Source organism: Sebastes fasciatus, chromosome 21 (genome assembly GCF_043250625.1).
Source record: "Sebastes fasciatus isolate fSebFas1 chromosome 21, fSebFas1.pri, whole genome shotgun sequence".
Classification (NCBI taxonomy): domain Eukaryota; kingdom Metazoa; phylum Chordata; class Actinopteri; order Perciformes; family Sebastidae; genus Sebastes; species Sebastes fasciatus.
In genome coordinates, this window is record NC_133815.1 from 14431219 (window position 1) to 14453298 (window position 22080).

Below are 22080 nucleotides of genomic sequence, written 5' to 3' on the forward strand. Positions count from 1 at the left end.
AAAAGTAGAAAAATCTTGCCTTTTCCCCACGTTACGCACCTCTCTTTCTGTCCTTTCTACTCTCTCCTGCTGTACCTCATTTCCCCTCCTTCACACTCAACAGATTGTCTCAGCACACACACCAAGATTTATCGCATCAAGACAGTCCACTTCCCTCTGTCTGTCTCTCCCTCTCTCGCATGTCCTGCTTCTCCCTCTCTCTCTGCCTCACACACACAGACAGACAGAAAGCCTGGCCCCTTTTCATTAGAGGCCACTGTAACAACAAATTGATGTAGTTTTATAGCCAGCAGTGTCTATGTTTGTCTGACGTTTATGTTGGGTCGTTAATCTCCCCATTGACCTCTCTATCTCTCCCTTTCTATCCACGCTCTCCCTCTCTCTCTCTGCCTTCATTCAGCTCTCCCATTGGTGGCCTGCAGATCCGCTATGACTCCTCGGGGTCGTTGCCTGGGCCGGGGCTGGGGTTGCTAGGGGCGGGGGGAGGCGGCGGCGAGACGCTGCCCCCGGTGGCCACCAGCATAGAGCAGCTCCTGGAGAGGCAGTGGAACGAAGGGCAGAGCTTCCTACTGCAGCAGGGAGCGCAGGGAGACGGTGAGAGGACACACACACACACACACACACACTAAAACACACCTGGAGACGTACAAATATGCGCTGACACATATTTCAATTGGAGTGTTGATACCCTGACTCTCATCTCCGACACCAAAGCAATACTATTTTCTAAGTTAAAGTCCTCAAAAGCTACAAATCTAACGAGACGTTCAGTGCCAGTTTTTGGCACGTGTCGCACATTTCTGTCAGTACTTATAATGTATTGAGGTTCGATTCCCAGCCCCACAGCTAATCATTATTTGCACCTCTTCAAATCATTCTTTTGCCTTCTCTCTCTTCCTCTTTTCAGTCACTTTCTCACTTCATCTGTTATTGTCGATTACAGTCCGTCATCTGCCTATCTGAACATCCTTTCAGGGATCTATACAGTGAAAATGAAAAACAGGAGGTAGCCTAGTTGTTAGAAAGGTCGTCCTTCATCTGGTTTAAGTTCCAGTGTGTGCAAATCCTCCTCCTCACTGAGTTGTCCTTGTCGCTGAGTCTGCACAGCCACCAGGGTCACTGTTCTGTAGCCGATCTTGACCTCCGACCTCCCCGTGGAGTGCATCTGTCCAATCAGTCACTGGGTATTTGAGCGAAATGGTGTGGAGGCTTAGCAGAGCTGCGTGGTTTTGCCTTAAGGAAGGAATGGCCTTTCAGAAAGTCAGAGCATCCGTGTCCTCGCTTGTGAAAAGATCGCTCCAATACAGCTTCATCACACTGTGACAGGATGACTTTTATTACTGCAGATTTGACTGTAAATTTCCTCTCAACACAGAACCGGACAGAAGTAAATACAAAAAAAACGCAGAAAGTGCTGCCACTCCGCTTCACTCAAATACTCTGATCAATCAAATCAATCAGTTTGGTCTCTTTCAGTGCTGGGCATGTTGAAGTCCCTCCACCAGCTGCAGGAGGAGAACAGGAAGCTGGAGGAGCAGATTAAAAGTCTGACCATGAAGAAAGAGAGACTGCAGCTTCTCAGCGCTCAGCTATCAGTGCCTTTCACCTCCACCACGGCCTCCTCTGGTACACACACACACACACACACACACACGCACACGCACACGCACACACACACACACACACACACACACACACACGCACAAACACACAAGAGCTGAAACAATTAGTCAATTAATCTATTAGTCGATCGAGAGAATACAATTCTACAACTTAACTAACTCATTAATAATTACAGTTGTTTATTACACGGCTTTGTTGAATACTCTATTCTGATTGGTCAGCGTTCTACGGTCTGTTCTTAATAGCAGACCGGTGCTATATGTAACGCTATGTGCAGTAATCTCGTACTCTGGTGGACCGTTTTTGTGTTTTGTGTAAAAAGCGGGATAATGTACAGCTAGCGGGTCATTGTTATGAAATAAACCCTGACAGGGCGATGCGGCACCGATGCGAAGTGGCTCGCTCTACATTATCCCTTACTTAATGAAGCAAAATGGCTTCTGGCTCGAGCTTCTAAAATGTTAAGATTTGTTGTTTTATTGTGTTTTATATGATGTTAAATTGAACATCCTACAAAAAAAGCATTTGATGACGGCTTCCAGAACTTAGGATGGACCTTTTCCACTATTTTTCTGACATTTTGTAGACTAAACGAAGCAGAATAATTGATGAAATTAACACGGAGGGAATCTAAACCTGCATTGATTTGTGTTGCAGATGTGAAAGGAAGCCAGCTCGGAGTCACTGACTCATCTTTACCTGTGGCAGCTCAGGTAAGAACAAACTCCCAACACACTCCGTTTGAATCCTGTAGTCAAGCACTACAATACAAGACGTAGCAGTAACATATCAATAATGTAATAACTGAATTAATTATGGTTCAGTGATGGTAAAGTTTAGTTATACGAGGTAATGTTGTGATTTTCCACCTCATTACATGGTAAATTAGATGAACTACATCATCATTAATGGTGTTTCTGTCTCTCAGGACGGTGCGTCATGTGGCGGCCACAGCAGCAGTGGCTCCACCTCCTCTCTCTCCACGCCTCCCTCCGTCTCCCAGAGCCCGCCGCAGCCGCAGCTGAACGGCGTCGCCGCCGTTGGAGCGCAACCAGCAAGGCTCGGCGGGGTGGCGGGGCTGATGGGCGCTCTGGGTGCAGGCAGTGCACTGGGCATGGGGGGGATAGTTGGGTCACTGAACGGGGTGATCCAGACGCCGACGGGCACCGCCAGCCCTCACGCACACACTACAGGAGCAGCTACGGGCGTCACGATGCCCATTAATAGGTACGTCTTACGGCTGCTTTTTAATCATCCTGAGGTATTTTTCTGATGAAACATTAATTAATTAAAAAAAAACATTAACAAAACTGAATGACCGTAGTACGACGGCGTATTAGAGCCATTGTAGGTAAAAAAAAAAATCATTACGGAGCTGGGAAGGGTATTATTCCAAGAAAAACTCCAATTTCCAAGATTAAAGTCATAAATTTACAAGAAAAATACACGGATATTTTCTGAGATTAAAGTGGCAAATTTACAAGAAAAACTCAAAGATTTGCGAGACTATAAAGTCATAAATTCACAAGAAAAATATTTTGGAAAACTGAGCGAGGCAAAGGTCCTGAAAGATACATAAACATGCTTTCTTTATGAACATAAGTACTAATATTATAGACGTTTTTTTTCTCAGAACATTTCCCCCCTCCCCAGTCTCGTTATTATTTTTGTTTACCTACAATGGCCCTAATACGCCGTTGTACAGGAGCAAGTATAAAGTTATGCTCATTAATGCTCAATGGTGTTTCAAGTTGATAATAAAATTATTGCACGAGGTGTCATATCACCCACCCCAACAAATCCGTTACCTGTCAGGCAACTGGAACACATTTCAATTTCTTTAATCCACTAACGTTGAGACTTTGGGTATTTCTGCCCCTCTGTCACCACAACATCTTAAAGTACTGACAAAACACCACAATCATTCCTGATGTCAGGGAACATGCATGTCTGGCAACCTCACCTGTTGGTTTCCCCAAGATGTTTGAATGTGAACTTTACTGCGTCCTCTCCTCTTTGTTTCCTTTTGCTTGCGTGTTGGATTCTTGCAGCTCAGCAACTAGTAAGAACAGGTGAGACAGAAGTCGGTTCAGCATCACAACAACCTGTAGCGCCATTTCCTTTGTGACCCTGAAGTCTGTCAGAAGAGATTTTGTGAAGATATTGTTGTGTTGCATGTTTTGTGTGTGAAGGTTATGTGAATTCATTAGGGCTGTCAAAATTAAGGCGTTCAACTTCACACAAATTGTTTTAACGCCACTAATTTAACACAACTTGCGATTTTTAAGTTGTAGCGGGCTCAATTTCAAAGCTAAATGGAAGATATGGTATCATAAGGAAACTACAAAACCTAAGGAATCCATTGGTAACAACCATTTCATACCTTGTCGCCAAAGAGGTTAAATAACGCTCCAAAGTTGCGCTAAATTTTGGCGAGGAAAAATTTGCATGGCCGTTTTCAAAGGGGTCCCTTGACCTCTGACCTCAAGGTATGTGAATGAAAATGGGTTCTATTGGTACCCACGAGTCTCCCCTTTACAGACATGCCCACTTTATGATAATCACATGCAGTTTGGGGCAAGTCATGGTCAAGTCAGCACACTGACTGAATCGTGATTTCACCATGGACAATCATGCAATTAATCATGATTAAATATTTTAATCGATTGACACCCTAGAATTCATATATGAATTTGTTTTTTTTCTCCTTAATATTTAAATAGTAATACATATAAAATGCTTGTTCTTCGGGTCCAGTTCATGAGTTGTCATTGCTCTGGTGGTCTCCTGGGTGTAAACCTCTGATGTTTTGAAACTGTGTATTAAATTGTATTGTGCTCAGCGCTGATAGCGCGAGGACGGCGTTGTTTGTCTGACTGCGAGTTGTGTTTTTGTCTCGTCAGCGCTGCGCGGCTCGGCCTGCTGTCTGAGCAGCACAGACTCCTCCTGCAGCAGCATCAGCTCCAGCAGCTGCTGTCCTCACAACCTACAGCGGTACGACACACACACATACACACACACACACACACTGGCAAGCTTGCAACCACTCACTGCCATCACCACTATCACACACAGTTAAACACACACAAAGACACTGAGCGACAATTTTCCTTTGGACAATGGCCTAAATCACCAGGCTTATTAACTCTTTTTCTTTCTTATTCCCTCCGCTGCTCACCCCACTTTCCTCCGCTCTTTTCCATCCCTCATTGTCCTCCTTCTTATCCAACTCTCGTTTCCTTTCTTGTCTAAATCTATCACTTTATCATTCATTTTTGAATGCATTTTCTTCCTTATTGCCTCCTCTCTCCCCTCCCTCCCTCTCTGTCTCTCTCTCTCTCTCTCTCTCAGGAGCAGCAGCAGGTGTTGCTCTACCAACTGATGCAGCAGCAGCAGGACCTCCAGCAGCTGCAATCCCTCTCCTCCTCCGCCCAGATCCCCTCCATGCCGCTCTCCTCCGCTCAGCTGCCCATCAACAACCTGCTGCCCGGCGCCCAGGGCCAGGGCCAAGGCGCCATCACCGCCAACCCCTTCCTGGCGATGCAGCACGCACACGCTGACACACACGCCTCGGGGGCACAGAAGCCGCGGCTAGCCGAGAAGGCCGTGGGCGTCGCGGGGCAAGAGAAGACATGACGGCAGATGCTCTTTATGTTTTTGGTTGCTGTTGTTTTTTCTTTTAAATAAATATGCAGAGTCTTCGGGAGATCAGCCTTTTGGTCAACTTTGTGGTTCGGTGATGAGAACATTGGCAGCAGAGAAATCTGCGTTCCTGGTAGATTATTCTATCCAGCGGTCCGTGCTAATACATTAGCATGCACTACGGCGACCTCGTCAGGTTTATTTTGCAACTTTTTTCAGGTTACAGTCTTAACACAACATTTTTGTCTTCATTTGTACTATTTATGTCCATTCAATTTTATGTTTTTTTTAGCTTTAGTGCTGCTTCAGGTTTTTATTTGATCACTGTTGATATGATTTTCATTTGATATCACTGAACTTAGTGTGTTAGTGTCGGTAAATACATGGTGTGTTTGATCTCTCAACAACTGAGTTGACTAACAGGTCAGCCTTTTTCTTCAATTTCTCTCAATATGTTCTTCATCCTGCTTCTTCACATTCATTCTATCTCTTGTTGCTGTGTCATCTTTTTTCTTTGCATCATTTCCTTCGTCTCCACATTTCTCTCACTGCTTCTCCATCCTCCACGCTAACATCCCTCTGGGTCTGGTCTCTCTGCTGTCTCACTCTCTCAGGGGCCTCAGCTTAAATCAGCACACGAGCTAGCGCACACAGAACTACAAAAAAAACTAGCAGAAATACATGTATATGAAAAAAAGAAACTACAATTCCCCACCACAGGACTTAACAGTAGCAGATGCATGTTTGACATGTGTCTCGCAGCGATCCCGAGGGGAATATATTGGGCGAGAGGCTTGTGAAAATATCCCATATGTTCTCGCTGTCGCTGCCTCTCTCCCCCAGTGTCTTTCACTCCAGTTTGTGTAGATCCCTTAATGTCAGTGGAGCCAAGCCTCGTACAGTCACCGCAGAAGCCTTGCTTTTGACTGTCTCTTCTCTGGGCCAGATACAGGGGGCTCACTCAGGGAAGTGAAATGTAAAAGTTGAATGTTCAGAGGGATGCATGAATCCACACGGCACAGACTCCCAAAGAGAAATTATGCAGTTGGTTGTCAGCACGTGGAAGTCATTACATTTCATCTTCCTGATTGAGCCCCCCGCTGCACCTACCTCTCGAGCAGGACCAGCCTATCAGGACCTAAAAACCCACAACAGTGAGGACTGGCCAATCAGTGTCCAAACCCAAAAGTGCCTGAGGCCAAAGGGGAGGGGGGGTGGGGGGGAGAAGGCGGGATTTGTTTTCCTTTTACCTGTGTCCCTGTCACTCAGCCCAATTCTTCACAATGCTACTGGTAATTAAGCTGCGTTGCTACGGCAACAGATTACAAAAAAAAGACTGGCGGTCTCTTTAATAAAACCAGGAAATATTATTCTGCATTCTCTAATATCAAAGCCAACTTTGTATTGTGCTTTTTATTTATTGGGAGTTTGTTTGTGTAATGGGCATAAGATGATATATTTTAAAAAGCCTGCTGGTGTTGCAACTTAACATTTTGTACTACTGTGTAAAGTTTTGTTTGTTTGTTTCTCCCCTCATACAGTCGGATCTTGCTGTAAACCCGTTTAATGACTTCTACTCTGTGTTGTGTTTTGAAAGCTTGAAGCTACTTGGCTGATTGGGGGGGCGGGAGGGGGGGTGGCTGTATATAGCTGTTTGTAGGGGGGAGGAAGTGTGTCATGGGGCGTTCAGTGGCACAGTTTCTACCTCGTTAAGTGTACATAAAGCTTTCTCATTGGCCCGTTGGTGTACATAAGTGATTGTGATTAGCCGTGCTGGTGTGAAGGAAAGCCAATGAAGCCTCAATTTGTGTGCGTGAATCTTTAGGACCAGACAAAAAAAAAAGGTTGACAGTGACTGGACACACAAAGTATTAATTTATTTTTATATGTGCAGGGACATTGTGTTTCTTTTTTTTTCTTTTTTAAGTTTTGCACCGTTTTCTTGATGAGAAGTCATTTTATACTTGGCACCGTGTTTTCATCTGTGGAAAATAATGAGGGGGGGGTGGAGTAAAAAAATAAATCTAACATTGTATTTCAAAACACCAAAATAAAGAAACACTCTGGATAAATTAACAGGAACATTTGGTCTTTGTATTTAGGAGTTTGTTAAAAAATATATATCTACATTAGACAGTGAATTTGTATTTGTTATCAATTGTAAATGTTCTTTTGCAGTTTCAAAGGAATTTATTTCCATTTACACCTGAATTAATATTAAATATGCTGACACTGAAGGATTTTTTAAAAATGTATATATATATATATATATATAATATTACAAAAATATATGTTTTTATCGTTATAAATAAATTAATAAAACTTATTTTATATATCTATATATATATAATTATAAAATAATATAATTCAAAATATAATGGGAAGTCTATTTTCTTGTGTTTTTATTGTTGACAAAGTCTGTGTGGAGTAGTAACAATGCCTTCAGTTTATTCATCTTGAATTCATTTAATATATGCATGGAACATGTATCCATTTTTATTTTTGTTTATTTGACAGGGACAGGGGAAACAGCTGCAAATGAGCCAGTTTCATTTTCATTTATCCAGATGTTTAAAAGGCTCCCTAAAATAGAATAAAAATAAAAAAAATTAAAGTGATATTAAATATGCACAAAATATATACAGTACACTTCCACCAATAAATAATACCACATTATAATACATGGTATTTAGCTACCATTAAAATTACATATATGCATGTTTCTTTCTCCTCTGATCACATATAAATCATGACTGCAGATGAGATGAGGGAAAACTCGAAATAATAAAAATATTTTATTTCAAATTAATTGACAATAGAGAGACTGTCAATTTAGATGGTGAGCCTGGTTTATATTAAAAGACATTAATTAAGTTGGATATTATAGCAGAGATGTGATTTATTCAGTAACAAGGGGGAGGAGGAAAATGAATAATCATCAAGCTAAGAAGTGCAAATAGAAGCTGAACATCTTTAAATTTAAACAATGTGCTTCAAGGCTCCTGTCCTAACAAATATGCGCACACACCCCCCAAAGCTGATGACTTCCAGCTGCCAAGAAACAACCAGTGTGTGTGTGTGTGTGTGTGTGTGTGTTTAGAGGTGGGGGCACCATTCTGCTACATCTGCTTCTGCCCTGGTAATTAAAAGCTCACTTTCCTCGTGCCCCCCTGCTCCCCCAAAAAATACCCCCCCATCAGGAGTTTTCCATCCCCCCCCACCCTTCCCTGCACACACACACACACACACACACACACACACACACACACACAATCTAACCTGCATTCAACAATACAACCCTCCCTTTCTCTTCTCTTTTCTCAAGCACTTGCTCACTCACCCCTCCCACTACCAAACATCCCTCACAGTGCCCCCCACCCACTCACTATCAGTCCTGTCAATCAAAACCAGGCTGTTTAAACAGCATGTACCCCCCTCCCACCACCACCACCACCACCACCACCATCACCACCACCCAGGACCTTCTCTTTTATAAGCCTCCACCATCAGAGCTGCCTCCCCTCCACTCCCAGTAATAGCAGCACCACCCTACCACACACACACACACACACACACACACACACACACACACACACACAGGGCAGAGCTGCTGTGTCCATCATCGATCTCACTCCCCCCAGAAACCCTCCCCAAGGGTGGGAGGAGGGCTTACCAGCTGATGGAGGACCCCTGTGTGCTGCCCAACCAGGTGCCTGATCACAAAGTCAAAACACTACTAAGCCCTGGTGTTAGGAGACAGGGGATCTCTCTCTCTCTCTCTCTCTCTCTCTCTCTCTCTCTCTCTCTCTCTCTCTCTCTCTCTCTCTCTCTCTCTCTCTCTCTCTCACACACACACACACAGCCTGAGACAAACACAGGGCAGATAGCAGGCCAGCAGGAGGGTTAAGCCCTGGATGATTAGACAAATGTTGGGCAGATATCTGGAGCTTCAGAGGCGAGCTGAGCTGCTGTCACTGAGGAATGCTCTGCAGCAACATGAGTACCTGCCTGTGACGTTTCAACTCCCTGCTTTCTAGTGTTTATTCTCCTGCTTCAAAATGAAACATTTTAATTGTTTTGCATTTTTGTTTAAAGGCAGCCCAGCTGGAGAACATAACTGCAACTATTTGTATTGTCCTGATTGCATCCATAATGATAAAAAACAAATTACACAGCTTGAAATGTTCTGTCTCACATTACACACAATGTATATAGTATGTTGTTGTACACTTGCTAATTTATATAGTGGGTTATTCTATGTTTTATAATTTAGATTGTTTTTATGCTGTAGTAGTCAGGTATATTTAGTGTATTCCAATATTTTTTCATATATTGTATTCTTTGGATATATTTCTTTAGTGTTTAGTGTTATCTATCTATCTATCTATCTATCTAAATTAATACATTCAGAATTTAGGTACAACTTTTTGTTACAAATAAAATTCATAGATCTAGAATAATAAGACTACTTAAATAAAACACAAGGAGATATATATATATAAAAAAACAAATACAAATAAAGTGTTGGATTTAGTTTTTTTTTTGCTATAACAGGATGACACAACAGAAAAGATCATCTTGAAGAAAAAAATCTAGTTTTTAATTAGTTTTATTTCTGTTCATTTGAATTAAATGTATCAACTACTACTTCCACCATTACATACAATTAAAGTCACACATTTAAGTGTTTTTTAACCAGTCCATGCAACCGCAGGGGTTGCATCCAATTTGTCACTGTCCAATGAAAATTTGGTGATTTTGATTTTTTTTCTGACAAATTGAAGGATTCAGTGCTCCTTTATGGATAGAGAAAATTCATTTGAAAATTCAACCATCTGAAGAATTCATTGACACTTAGATCCTGGAAAGCTGATGGTTTGGAGATGCATGGTTTTCACATACTTACAGTATTTGTTGCCATCATCTGTCCCATCCTGGATGAACTCAGAGCATCTTAAACGTCACACTCCAGCCAAGCAGAAATGAAAGCAAAACCATAAAACAGCTTAACCAAGTGCCACGAGTAATTCCTACACAGGTTTGGGCATATGTTTGGTAATTCAGTTAAATTATTTAATTAGACCTCAGCCTCAAAGAGGGAGAGCAAAGAGCAATAAAGCTGAGAGAGGCTCCGGTGTAATAAACCATTAGCAGGAGGAGGCAGCCGCTGGTGTGTACAGTAATGCAGTGTAAATCATCACAGAGTGGCTGCCATTAGGAGCCCTAATCCTGGCCAGAAACCTGCAGTCAGCTGCCAGGGGCCCTGATCCGGTGCCGAGTGGAACCAGATCCGGTGGACAGAGGTGTTTAGGGCCGGGGCAGGAGGAAGAGGAGGAGGAGGAAGGGTACAAGGAGAGAGGAACAGCTGAGGAGATTCCCAGGGTGTGTGTGTGTGTGTGTGTGTGTGTGTGTGTGTGTGTGTGTGTGTGTGTGTGTGTGTGTGTGTGTGTGCGTGCCCCCCACAGGTCTCTCTCCTGTAGGATAATGGTGGCGAGGAGAAGCAGCAGGATTCAGCCTCATCCCTCTTCATTCTCAGATAGCTCGTATTCTTCTGCTAAGTGACACTCCTCTGTCACCCCCTCTGACACACACACACACACACACACACACGCACACACACACACACACACACACACACACACACACACACACACACATGCATATACACATCCTTCCCAGGACCCTCTCTCTCTCTCTCTCTCTTTCTCTCTCTCTCTGCCTCCCAGTTCAATGACACCTTGGAGCTTCTTGATGCACATGAAGTGACTGAGGTGTAAACACAAAACTTGACAAATTACACTGAATGTAATATAAGTACTGCACCGTTATTTCTTTTACTTTGAAAGTGAAGTCTAATTTATGTAGCCTAAAATTCAGAAATGCATCTCTGAGGGCTTCTGTGTACAATCTGCACAACACAGCACCTTTTGACCCTCAAAACAGACATGGAAAAACTCACTTTAAGGACTTATAATGTTTGAGTCATACACTTGCAGTTTTAAATCAATAAAATTAAACTGTTTTACAATCATCATTTACACTAATAACATCCTAGAACACACAAGAAACCATGTAGCATTGTCCACATCATCGATGGATAATTGCAAGCTGAGAACCAATTACTAACAATATAGAAAATAGAAAGAATAAAATACTGCAAACATTTATGGAAAAATATTGTATAAATATACAGATTTGTTTTATAAATTAATTCCGAATTGTTGTGCAATTAAACAAGTAAATATTTACAGAATTCCAAACCACAAAACTGTGTAAACGATATCTATCATTTGTTCTTGTGTATCATGTTGGCTATCAGAGGAAAATGGCAAAATATATATATATATTTTAAAATCCCAAAATACATAAATAACAGTAGATAGTAACTCTATATATTTAGTTTATATTTTAAATAAATTAAAAACTTTTTTTTTCAAACGTTTGAAATAAGTGGCCACCATCAGAGGAAAATGGCAAAATATATATATATATTTTTTTAAATCCCAAAATACATAAATAACAGTAGATAGTAACTCTATATATTTAGTTTATATTTTAGATAAATTAAAATAAATAAATTTCAAATGTTTGAAATCTGCAAATGGGCTACAAAGTAATAACGTGAAAAAATGATTGAGTATATAAAAGGCTGTATAAATAACTTTGGATCTAATTTTATAGTGTTATATGTGCACCATATGCGTGGTTAGATGTTGGGGCCCATAAAAAGCAGTTCATCTCCCCAGCGTTGTAGTAGCGTCTCTCCGGGACTCGGCGGCGCCTGGTCCGCTCTCTGGCCGCTCACAGTGACGCGCTGAGCGGCCAGCGAGCCCTTCCTCCTCCCGCTGCCTGCCTGGAGCTCCCGCGACATGGCGAGAAGAAAGGAGCTCCGAAAACCTGCAGACAAGCGAGGAGGATAAACTCCACTGTGCGCCAAGAGTGTGTAAACTCAGCGGTGATGGGAGGGGATTTAAATAAGTGATTTACGTGTTGTCTGCTATTCCCCTTTCGAAAGGGGAAATGCAGCTCTGCAGCAGCAGCAGCAGAGTGCGTCTCTACCGGTTCTCTGTTCAGCGGAGAGTTCACAGCAGCAACGCCGCGTTTAGCGTTACATCCCTGGGCTTATTTATCTGAGGCTCCGCTGTTGACTCATGGAAGAGTTTCACAACATCTTGTCAAAATGTTGGAGACAAATTTTCACACACTCTCCAGAAATGTTATAAAAAAATATTGTTATTGTTCACTACTGAAACAGAATATTGTAGTATTTTCATCTAGTATGTAATGTAGGCTACATATAGCCTATACAGTGAGGATCTAGTGGTGTTTTGCATTCTTTGGATATATTTCTTTAGTGTTGACATGTACATTTTATGTACTGTTCCTGTGCATTGCTTGGATAACCTGCTGCTGTAACACAATCATTTCCCAATTTGGGATCAATAAAGTACATCTATCTATCTATCTATCTATCTATCTATCTAAATGAATACAGTCACAATTTAGGTACAACAACTTTTTGTTACAAATAAAATGCATAGATCTTAAACAATAAGACTACTTAAATAAAAACACAAGGAAATATATATAAAAAACAAATACAAATAAAATGTTGGATTTTGTTTTTGCTATAATATAATGACACAACAGAAAAGAGCATCTTGAAGAAAAAATCTAGTTATTGGAGAGTTATTGTTCACTACTGAAACAGATTATTGTAGTATTTTCATCTAGTATGTAATGTAGGCTACATATAGCCTATACAGTGAGGGTCTAGTGATGTTATGATGTGTCATTTTTGAATATGTCAATTTATGATTATGTTTTTGTGACCTCCTACAGTATACTATCTCTAATATTTACCTACTATAATTTTTTATTATATTATATTTATTATATTTATCTATTATATTATTCCTAAATTGACTTGTAGTGAGGTTTTTGGTTTTACTTTAATCAATTAATTTTCCACTACTCTAATATTAATATTGGAGTAGTGTTGTTTGCCTCTTTGTAAAAAATTTAGGTAGCCTCCAATCTGTTATGGTGACCTCCATGTGTGTTGTTTTGAAGACCATCGACCACAGCAGCTAACTGCAGGGAAGCTGCATGACCCCACACAGAAATGCACTAAATTATGTATAAATTCAATTAAACTCATCTAGAAACCCCCATTTTTTCTTTGCAATTGGCATTTTATTTTATTTTTGGCTTCTATATGCCATGTTGTTTTAAAAGCAAGATAAGTCTATTTAACCTGTGCTAGTGTGTGGTATGCAAATTGGACAAAAGTATTTATTTCTATATTTATTTGCAAGACACCAACAGGGAAGCATGACCTGTTAGAGCTAAATTAAAAATATAATAACCCCAGAATTGTATGTATTTTATGTATTTTCCCTTAAAATGTTTAAATCCACTCTGAACATAAAAGGACAAACCCATCTATTGTATTTCCCCTACGTTTCCTGTATTTACCATCACTGTGAATGGGCTCCGGGTGAAGAATGAAACACCATTACAAGGACAGGTGGTGCTGGCAGAGATGAATGTAATCTTGTGGCGGTTATAATGAATGTGACGGGATATAGATCTGAGATGAGATCTGGTCTGATCATCAGGTAAAAATAGATCAGTCACCGGCAGATCATTACTGATAATTACTTCCCAATGGTTGGCAATGTGAGAGGTCTATATTATTAAATAATTCCGCCCCTTGGTTAGTTAGTGATGGCAGGTTGAGAGAATTTCATGTGTGTGTGTGTGTGTGTGTGTCCATGTATAATAAGTACATTAAAAGTGATAGGGTGGATAGAGGTGTATCATGAATTACTCATTTTTGTACTTTGTCAGGTGACAAATTTGATTTTAGTATTCATCAGCTCAAAAAGCTTCATGCATATCAACCTCAAATCCTCTGATATCCATCCCTCCGCTCCACTTGTATGTGTGTATTTTCATGATTAGCTAATAAACATCATTTAATAAAAAGCAGCAGGAAGAGGGAGGGTTTCACACACGCACACACACACACACACACACACACACACACACAAACACCTGTGGGCTGCCCTGAGCAGTTGAGAGCTAAGTGCCTTGCTCAAGGACACTGCATGCAGTGGATTGTATAAGGGAAAAACATCCCGATGGAGGATTGGAGCTAATTTCCAGCGTTGGAAATCAGAACATTGGAGACTGAGGAGGAGTCCAACTGCTGCTGCAATCACGATAAATGAGCGAACAACAAGCATGTAAAGAGACTTGGGATTTCTCCAACGGGCAACAGCTGTTAAATGGTATAGCAGGCTGCATAATGGTACAGGCTGATGTGTGTGTGTGTGTGTGTATGAGAGAGAGAGAGAGAGAGAGAGAGAGAGAGAGAGAGAGAGAGAGCCCTCCCCCTCCCCTGTTCATCCACCTATCAGCAGGCTTCATTTATTATGCAGACTGGAGACCCCTGGGCTGGAGGCGAAGGCTAGTCTGTGTGTGTGTGTGTGTGTGTGTGTGTGTGTGTGTGTGTGTTTTGGAAATAGGGGGGTCACATATGATGCCCACAAGAGCACACACACACACACACACACACACACACACACACACACACACACACAGCTGATTCTTTGCTCACTAATACTGTGGGAGTAAAGGGCCGAGAAGAGAGGTGTAAAAACTGCAGAGAGAGATTTGTGTGTGCAAATAATTGATTGCATGAGTGATGCTGAACTTGTTACATCAACAAGCCTTTTTACACAGCAGACATTTTGACTTGTAGCACAGGTGTACATGATGAAATCAATGATGGCTGAATTCCATTTAGCTGCTTTGATTTCAGGTTCCTGGTATATTGTGCACGCTTGCTCACTCCGGCTTCGTCCGAAATCGCATATTATTATCCGCTATACATGCTCGATGTAGGCGTTCCACATACTTTTGTGTGAATAAACACTAGTGTGTATCTTTTTGGACGCACTGAGCAGTAATTTACGTCGTCACTTCCTGAGAGCCTCCTTGCCGGTTGCAGACATGTAGCCATGGTAACCCGTGCCAACCTCATGTGACCAAAACAAAGTTTTTTATGAAAATCAAAGTCTGAATTAATTTAAAATATAGCGGTGTCTGTCAACGTCTGTTGTGAATGTTGTGGTCACTACTGCATTGTATTGTGGGATATTTATTCCGCCGTAGTGTCCAGCGTTGCATATTGTAATATTTGCATGCAATTGGTTCCATACTAAGGTTTTGGACATACTAAAATACCTCAAATACTGTTTTAGCATACTAAATAGCATGTTAGTATGGAATTTTCAACCTCTCTCACTCACTGGGACACTTGAATAGAGCCATAGTTAGTGTTATTAGTAACACCTGTGCTTTTCCTACTGTGACAAGTCAAAATGGCTGCTGTGAGAAAGACCTATCATGAGATATTAGTCCAGTAAAAGAAGGCAGTGAAGTTGTCAAGGGTTCATATAACAATCAAGTGTGTGAGTGTGTGTGTGTGTGTGTGTGTGTGTGTGTGTGTGTGTGCTGTTTGAACATGTGTGTATATGACCACCTTGAAAACACACACACACAAAGGAGCCGCCGCATGTCTCTCCTCTGCTAAATTATATCTCTTCTGTTGTTTCCCTTCAGAGAAAGAGAGAGAGAGAGAGAACACAAAAGAGCACTCCTGTTGAACTGTAAATGCATTTCACCCTGAGAAACATCTGTGGACACAAGGAGCCTTAATACAAGATGTTTAATTAATTTAATCACAAAAAATTCAATTTAAAAACATATGTGGCATTTTGGGTCTCCTAAAGTATAAGACAAAAAAGCTAATATGATCCTTTAATTGACAAAAAAAACATGATTTTTCTTATTGAAGGATTGGATTTTAATGCTATTGTAAGCTAAACACAAATGTGGGATACCATAAATTCTCCCATGAGGTGGCAGAATAAGTAGTGTATAATCTAAAAGGCAACTGTGCATTTACTCAAGTACTTTACAATTTTGAAATAAAATAAAATAATTGTATTTAATTAATTAATTAATTTTATTTAAAATTAAATGCATTGTTAAAGATTAAAGTAGTGGTTTCCAAACTTTTTGGCTTGTGGCGCTTTACAAAAAAATCAGTGTGTACTTTACATTTCAGATATGAGACAAACAACACAGACACTTCAACTTCTCTATTGGTCAAAGGGACCCAATATTTCACTGAAAAAAGATTAGCCAAAAATCCAAAATATGTGTAAATGACCTCGGCATGGTACAGTATATTTGCATAGTATGTTGTTTTCACGTTTGTTCATTTTATAGGTGTTTGATTGTGCTAATTTGAATCTATAACATTATAAAGGGGATTTTATTTTGATAGGGTAACACCGGTAACAGCACCTGTTAGATACATTATTAAGGTAAATATGTCTGTCGTTCTGTCTTCCCAAGACTGTGTTTCCTACGGTTTTATTGTTTAGTACCTGCCTGTTTAGCACCTGGCTGAAAAGGGCAAAAGGTTGGTTAATGTTTCGTTTCTTACTACAATTGATAAGAAGTGACTTTATAAAGTAGTTTCATAGCATTTGCTTAGTTAAAAAGTGTGTGTGTGTAAGTTAGCAAAGATGCCATGTTGGCTGTACCTGCCTAGTGTGAATTCTGCGTGACAGCTGCATTTTATGTGCGATTTAAAGGTTTAAAATGGGACTAACAATTTCATTGGAAGTTGAATATGCTTCTCTGTAGCGCGCTATCAGAGCTTGTCATTTGTGTCAAGTTAAAAAATGTTAATATTTAGTGTTCCTTTGTTTTCTCCATAGCTCTTATGGAGTGTTCGCAATGTGGTCGCATTGTTTTCGTTTTTGGAGCAAATAAATTTGTGATCCATCAGTTGGAGAGTTAGACCATTCGGCAAATGGATGCTACAATAGAGAGACGAAGTCCCGCCCCTTCCGGTGGACCACCGTGGGACCTTATTTCAGAAAAAATATGAACTGTAGTCAGCGACGAGAGACAAATATTTTTTTAAACCTGTTTGAATTGCGCCATGAATCACACATATGATGTTTGTCAATTTAAAACATAATTTTGCAAGTCAAGAAAGTCGCAGTTTGTTGTAAAACTGTTGAAGTATGAGACTGAAAATACCTAATTAGAAAGACAACACACCCAAAAGTTGCATAAGCGATGTCTCTCTCGCTGAAGCTACGATGCCTGTGTGTTTCGTACTGAGATGTACTCACACCAGCAACAGGTCTTGCCTGATTTTTTACTTAATTTTGCTGATATCATTTAGTGCTTTTGAGTACTTTTACATAGCCATATTGGTAGTTTTTACTTAAAGTAAAGGATCTAACTCTTTGGAGTGACCTCTTGATACTGATATAACTATTGCATTGTGATACAAAAGACTAGACCTTAACACTATGTAACTGACCACATGCATATCTGTTCATCACTATAGCTGCAGAGAAACCCACCAGATCTGAGTTACATAGGGCTCAATAATCTGCCCCGACACACTATACGCGATTATATAAGAGTATAAAATAACTAGAAGGTGTAGTGGAAGAGGTGCTTCTGATATTAAAGAGTAGTATTCTCCATTAGTCTGTTGACACGCATTAGTGGCCCAATTATAAAAGCTGTGGTCTAATCTTTTAAAAGTCCCAGGGTAATGTTGGAAATGGTCAGAGGAGAAGGGGAGAGGGGGATGGAAGAGGGATAAAGGGAGGAAGGGGAGGAGAGAAACTCAATCTAAAGCACCAGGTGCACCTTTTGTCGACATAATCTCCCGACCCTTGAGACCGGCGCACACACTGGCCAACATATACAGCCTTTCATACGTACACATGCTGCTTTTTCGACCGGGGGATTTGGATCCTGGGTTGGCTCTGGTCGTATATGTAAAAGGGGGACTCTCAGGTCACTGCGCTGCCAGAACGGGGTTTGGTCCATTTTGATTTAGGTGATAATCAATAGGACACAACCTTTAACATTGCAGTGATGATAAGGATTTATCACAACAAGTGAACAATTATGTACAAAATTGAGGTCAAAAGAATACGTGTGCTGATTTACCAGGAATCAGGAGAAAGAGCCTGCATGTCTTCGGGGGGAAAATGCTGTCACATGTGAAAACCCACATGTGAATTTAGAGCACATGTGCTCCTCCGACACAAGTGCTTTCATGTGTGAACCAGTTTCCACATTGTATTCTGACATCAAATGTTTCTACTGAAAATGGAGATAAAAATGGATATGGATATGTATCATTTACATGTAGCTACGAACAAAAAATTAAATGAAATAAACACACTATATTGTAGATTAGTTGTCAACGATTAAATTAATTGTCAACTATTTCGATAATCGATTAATCAGTTGGAGTCATTTTTAATGAGCTTCTTAAATGTGAATATTTTCTGCTGTCTTTACTCCTCTATGACAGTAAACTGAACATCTTTGAGTTGTGGACAAAACAAGACATTTGAGGACGTCGTCTTGGGTTTTTTGAGAAACACTGATTGACATTTTTCACAATTTTCTGACATTTTATAGACCAAACAACGAATCGATTAATTGAGAAAATAATCAACAGATTAATTGATAATGAAAATAATCGATAGTTGCAGCCCTAATCTACCGATTACTCACTCAAGAAACATTCCTTAACAACTGTGGCATCACTGTAATAATGAGACCAAAATTGTGACCATGTAAAAGGTTAAAAAAACAAATAATTGAGCACATAAGCCCAGTAACAAAAATACATTTTAATAAAACTAAAGGTCACCATTAGATGTTAATAAACTACCTCCAGAATCGATTAATCGAGAAAATAATCGACAATGAAATTAATCGTTAATTGCAGCCCTTACGTATATAAACACTTAAAGCAAGATTAGAACTTTCAAAAGAAGAAACAACACTCTCTTCCTCTTGCAAATAACATTTTTAATCCAACAAAACAAACTCTCACTCAATTCAACACAGTTCGGGCCCTGGTATGACCACTATGTTAGCTAACAAATAAATGAATGCAAATAGATGCTGCTGTGTAGAGCTGACATTACGGAGTCTGTTTGCTGACTTTATTTCCTCTCTACTTGTGTTACATTTTAGCATCTATCATTATCCTGTAATTGTCATTTGTGCCCACTGACACAGGCATGCTTTATAAAAATGCCCTTATATTTGCTTACAACTATGTGTTGTAAAGTATTTATATTTTAAGTGTTTATACTGCTTTTAAATGCTAAATAGGTTGCATGTGCCCAAAAGTACCTGTTACTATTTTTCCAGGGGTATTTGCAAATGAAGAGGGGATAAAAAAAATAAATTCTTAAACAGAAGGATATGCAGAGCAGCAGTGGTTGAATGAGCCTGTGTGTGTGTTGAAGGGAACAAGACCTGAGCTCTTATCCATTGTGAGCCTACGGACATGTATTGACGCCTGTCAATCAGACATTGAACGGAGGAGGACAAGGGAGGGAAAACAAAGATCCGTCTTTTGGAATAGAAGCAGTTGTTGTTGTGCATCTAAAAAAGCTTGAAATGTTGAAAACCTTGGATTGTACAGAAACACGCCCTTGAATAACATTACAGGCTGTGTTAATCAATGGCTCGCACCACAGTGGATTTAAGCAGACCGGGCCGCCCCCTTGTCCACAATCCCTCACCCGTCATCCTTTAAGCTCGACCCCTAAACTCCTGCGAAGCCTCAAGTAGGGACGAAGCCAAGGACGGAGCAGGCTGCTCATTTTGATTTAATCTCTCTCTCCACTGCCAGAGCAAACATCAAATATGGCCTCCTTATCAGGCCAGCCCTGCTCTATCTATCTATCGCCAATCGATACCTCCTATTCTGTGTGTGCAGTCTTGTATGCGTGTGTTTGTGTAAAACAGGTCTCCAGGGCTGCGCTAACTAAGGTCAAAGATCAGGTATAACCCTCCAGCGTGGAATGACAGATGTGGCCGGAGGGAAACAAGATAAAAAGAAAGGAAAAGAAGAAAGAACGCGAGAGAGATTTATAGAAGTTGCGTGTGTCCTGAACAACAGATCATAAAAAAAGAAGGAACTGTTATTATTGCTTCTGTTGTTTCTGCAGCATGTATGAGTTGGCCTCAGGCACCAGATCATCTTACCTGAGTGAATGTTGGCCTTGAACAATGGACTGGGAGCTTGGTCAGAGTCCAACCACCAACTAAACGAACTGTATGGTCACACGGTTTGGTGAATAGCTCTTTATTAAATGCTTCCTTCAGTCGCAGGGAATAGGAATGAATATCAAAAGAGGCGTTGGCTTCTTGTGCTTCCTGTTTGCAGTGAGGAAGGAGAACCGAATGTTCACACACACATATAGGGGTAAATCGTACACACGCATGAAAGCCATTTCCTCCCCTGCACGGACGCAAATTAACATATAAGAAAGTAAGTGTATGCATATGCATCGAGGGGGGGCTCCAGAGGTGATATGACACTCTGTCTGTGCTTCTATTCACCATGAAACAGCTCCATATAAAGCTGCAACATGCTGCCAGAGCTGCAGCCGGCTGCAATGGCTGTTTGAGAGATAGATAGATGGAGAGAGGGAGAGAGAGAGAGAGAGAGAGAGGGGGGAAATCCTTTGTTCTGTCAAGGACTTAACACAATCAGAGTGTACAGTGTGTCAGGAGCGCACAGGCATATATCAACTTCAATCTCTTTTTAATGAAAAATCCTGCCCTCTCTAATATGTGCAAATTAACCTCTTCTCCTCCCTCCCTCCTCCCCTCCTGCCGTTTCCCCTCCTCTCTCCCTCGCAGAGGCCCCTCGACTCCCTCTCTTCTTTTTACTCTCCACCCTCTTTTTCTGTCCCTCTTCTTCCTCCTTTTCGCTTCACTTTCACCAATTTTTCCATGTCTCATTCAGAGGTGGAGGGCAAAGACGAGACAGCAAGAGAAGAAGCTTTTCCATTAACTTGTTGCTTTCGCCACCCAACCCCCCCTACAGCAATTATTGAGATCACTTTAAAAAAAAAAAAAAAGAAGAAACAAAGCAGAAAAACATCCCAAAGTCAGTGTCCAGCAGCAGAATTAAAATTCACTCTCCATCCTTCTTTTCATCTGCCTCTCTTTCTGCTCCAGCAGCACACACACTCTCTGAATCATGCTATTACCCTGATTATCCTGATGAGCTGGTCAGATCCTCGCCTTCTCATTCTGCCCATGCTGATTGTAATTTAGAAATTACACCTAATGAGGAATTTTTTAAAAACACGGCGGCCGCTCTGTGCTGCCAGCTCCACGCCGCTCCCTGCCCTAATGGATTTCCTGGTATGGAATCCATTTTTCCCCCCTCTCTGCCCTGCAGGGGGTCCGGCGAGCCATGCAGGCCCTCCCTCCCTCCTTCCCTCCCTCCTCTGCTCTCACCCCCCTCCCTTATCCCCTTCCCTCCTCTCCCCCTCCCACCCCTAGTCCACTAATTGGCGACTGGTTTTGGTGAAAAGAAGTCATAATCATTGTTTCTGCTGCTAATTTAAGTGGTTAAGTGTACGGGATCAGCTAGCAGGATGAGGAAATGAGTATGATTAAATTTACATTTTTTAAAATCTTAACAGCTAAAGTGCCAATTTCCCTTTTTATGGTTTTGTTGGAGGTTTCTGTAAGTTAAACCCCCATATGGCAGTTTGCACAAGATAAATGCATATGTTGAGGGGGTTTGGTAGCATCTCAAGAGAGTTGGTGCTTATATTTTTCATTTAAGTGTTGATTAAGAAACACAAACCAACTGCTTTTCACAGGTCATATCGTGATCTGTGCTATTAATAAAGAGAAATGTTTCTTAAAAGC

General features: G+C 40.9%; 1 protein-coding gene across 7 annotated transcripts in view; it reads left to right on the forward strand.

Annotated features, from left to right (window-relative positions):
- The window catches only part of mllt10 (MLLT10 histone lysine methyltransferase DOT1L cofactor), a 56556-nt gene extending 49215 nt beyond the window's left edge, over window positions 1-7341 (forward strand). For 4 of the 7 annotated variants that reach the window (XM_074622614.1, XM_074622616.1, XM_074622619.1 and 1 more), the window contains 7 exons: window positions 401-594; window positions 1477-1626; window positions 2281-2336; window positions 2552-2850; window positions 3675-3695; window positions 4527-4617; window positions 4975-5329. In XM_074622614.1, the coding sequence (XP_074478715.1) occupies window positions 401-594; window positions 1477-1626; window positions 2281-2336; window positions 2552-2850; window positions 3675-3695; window positions 4527-4617; window positions 4975-5259 (1096 nt within the window). In that variant the 3' untranslated portion in view covers window positions 5260-5329. Of the gene's footprint in view, window positions 1-400; window positions 595-1476; window positions 1627-2280; window positions 2337-2551; window positions 2851-3674; window positions 3696-4526; window positions 4618-4974 lie in introns of all 7 variants that reach the window. The other 3 variants (XM_074622617.1, XM_074622615.1, XM_074622620.1) reach the window with 1 other exon arrangement.
- The last annotated feature ends 14739 nt before the right edge of the window (window positions 7342-22080 follow it).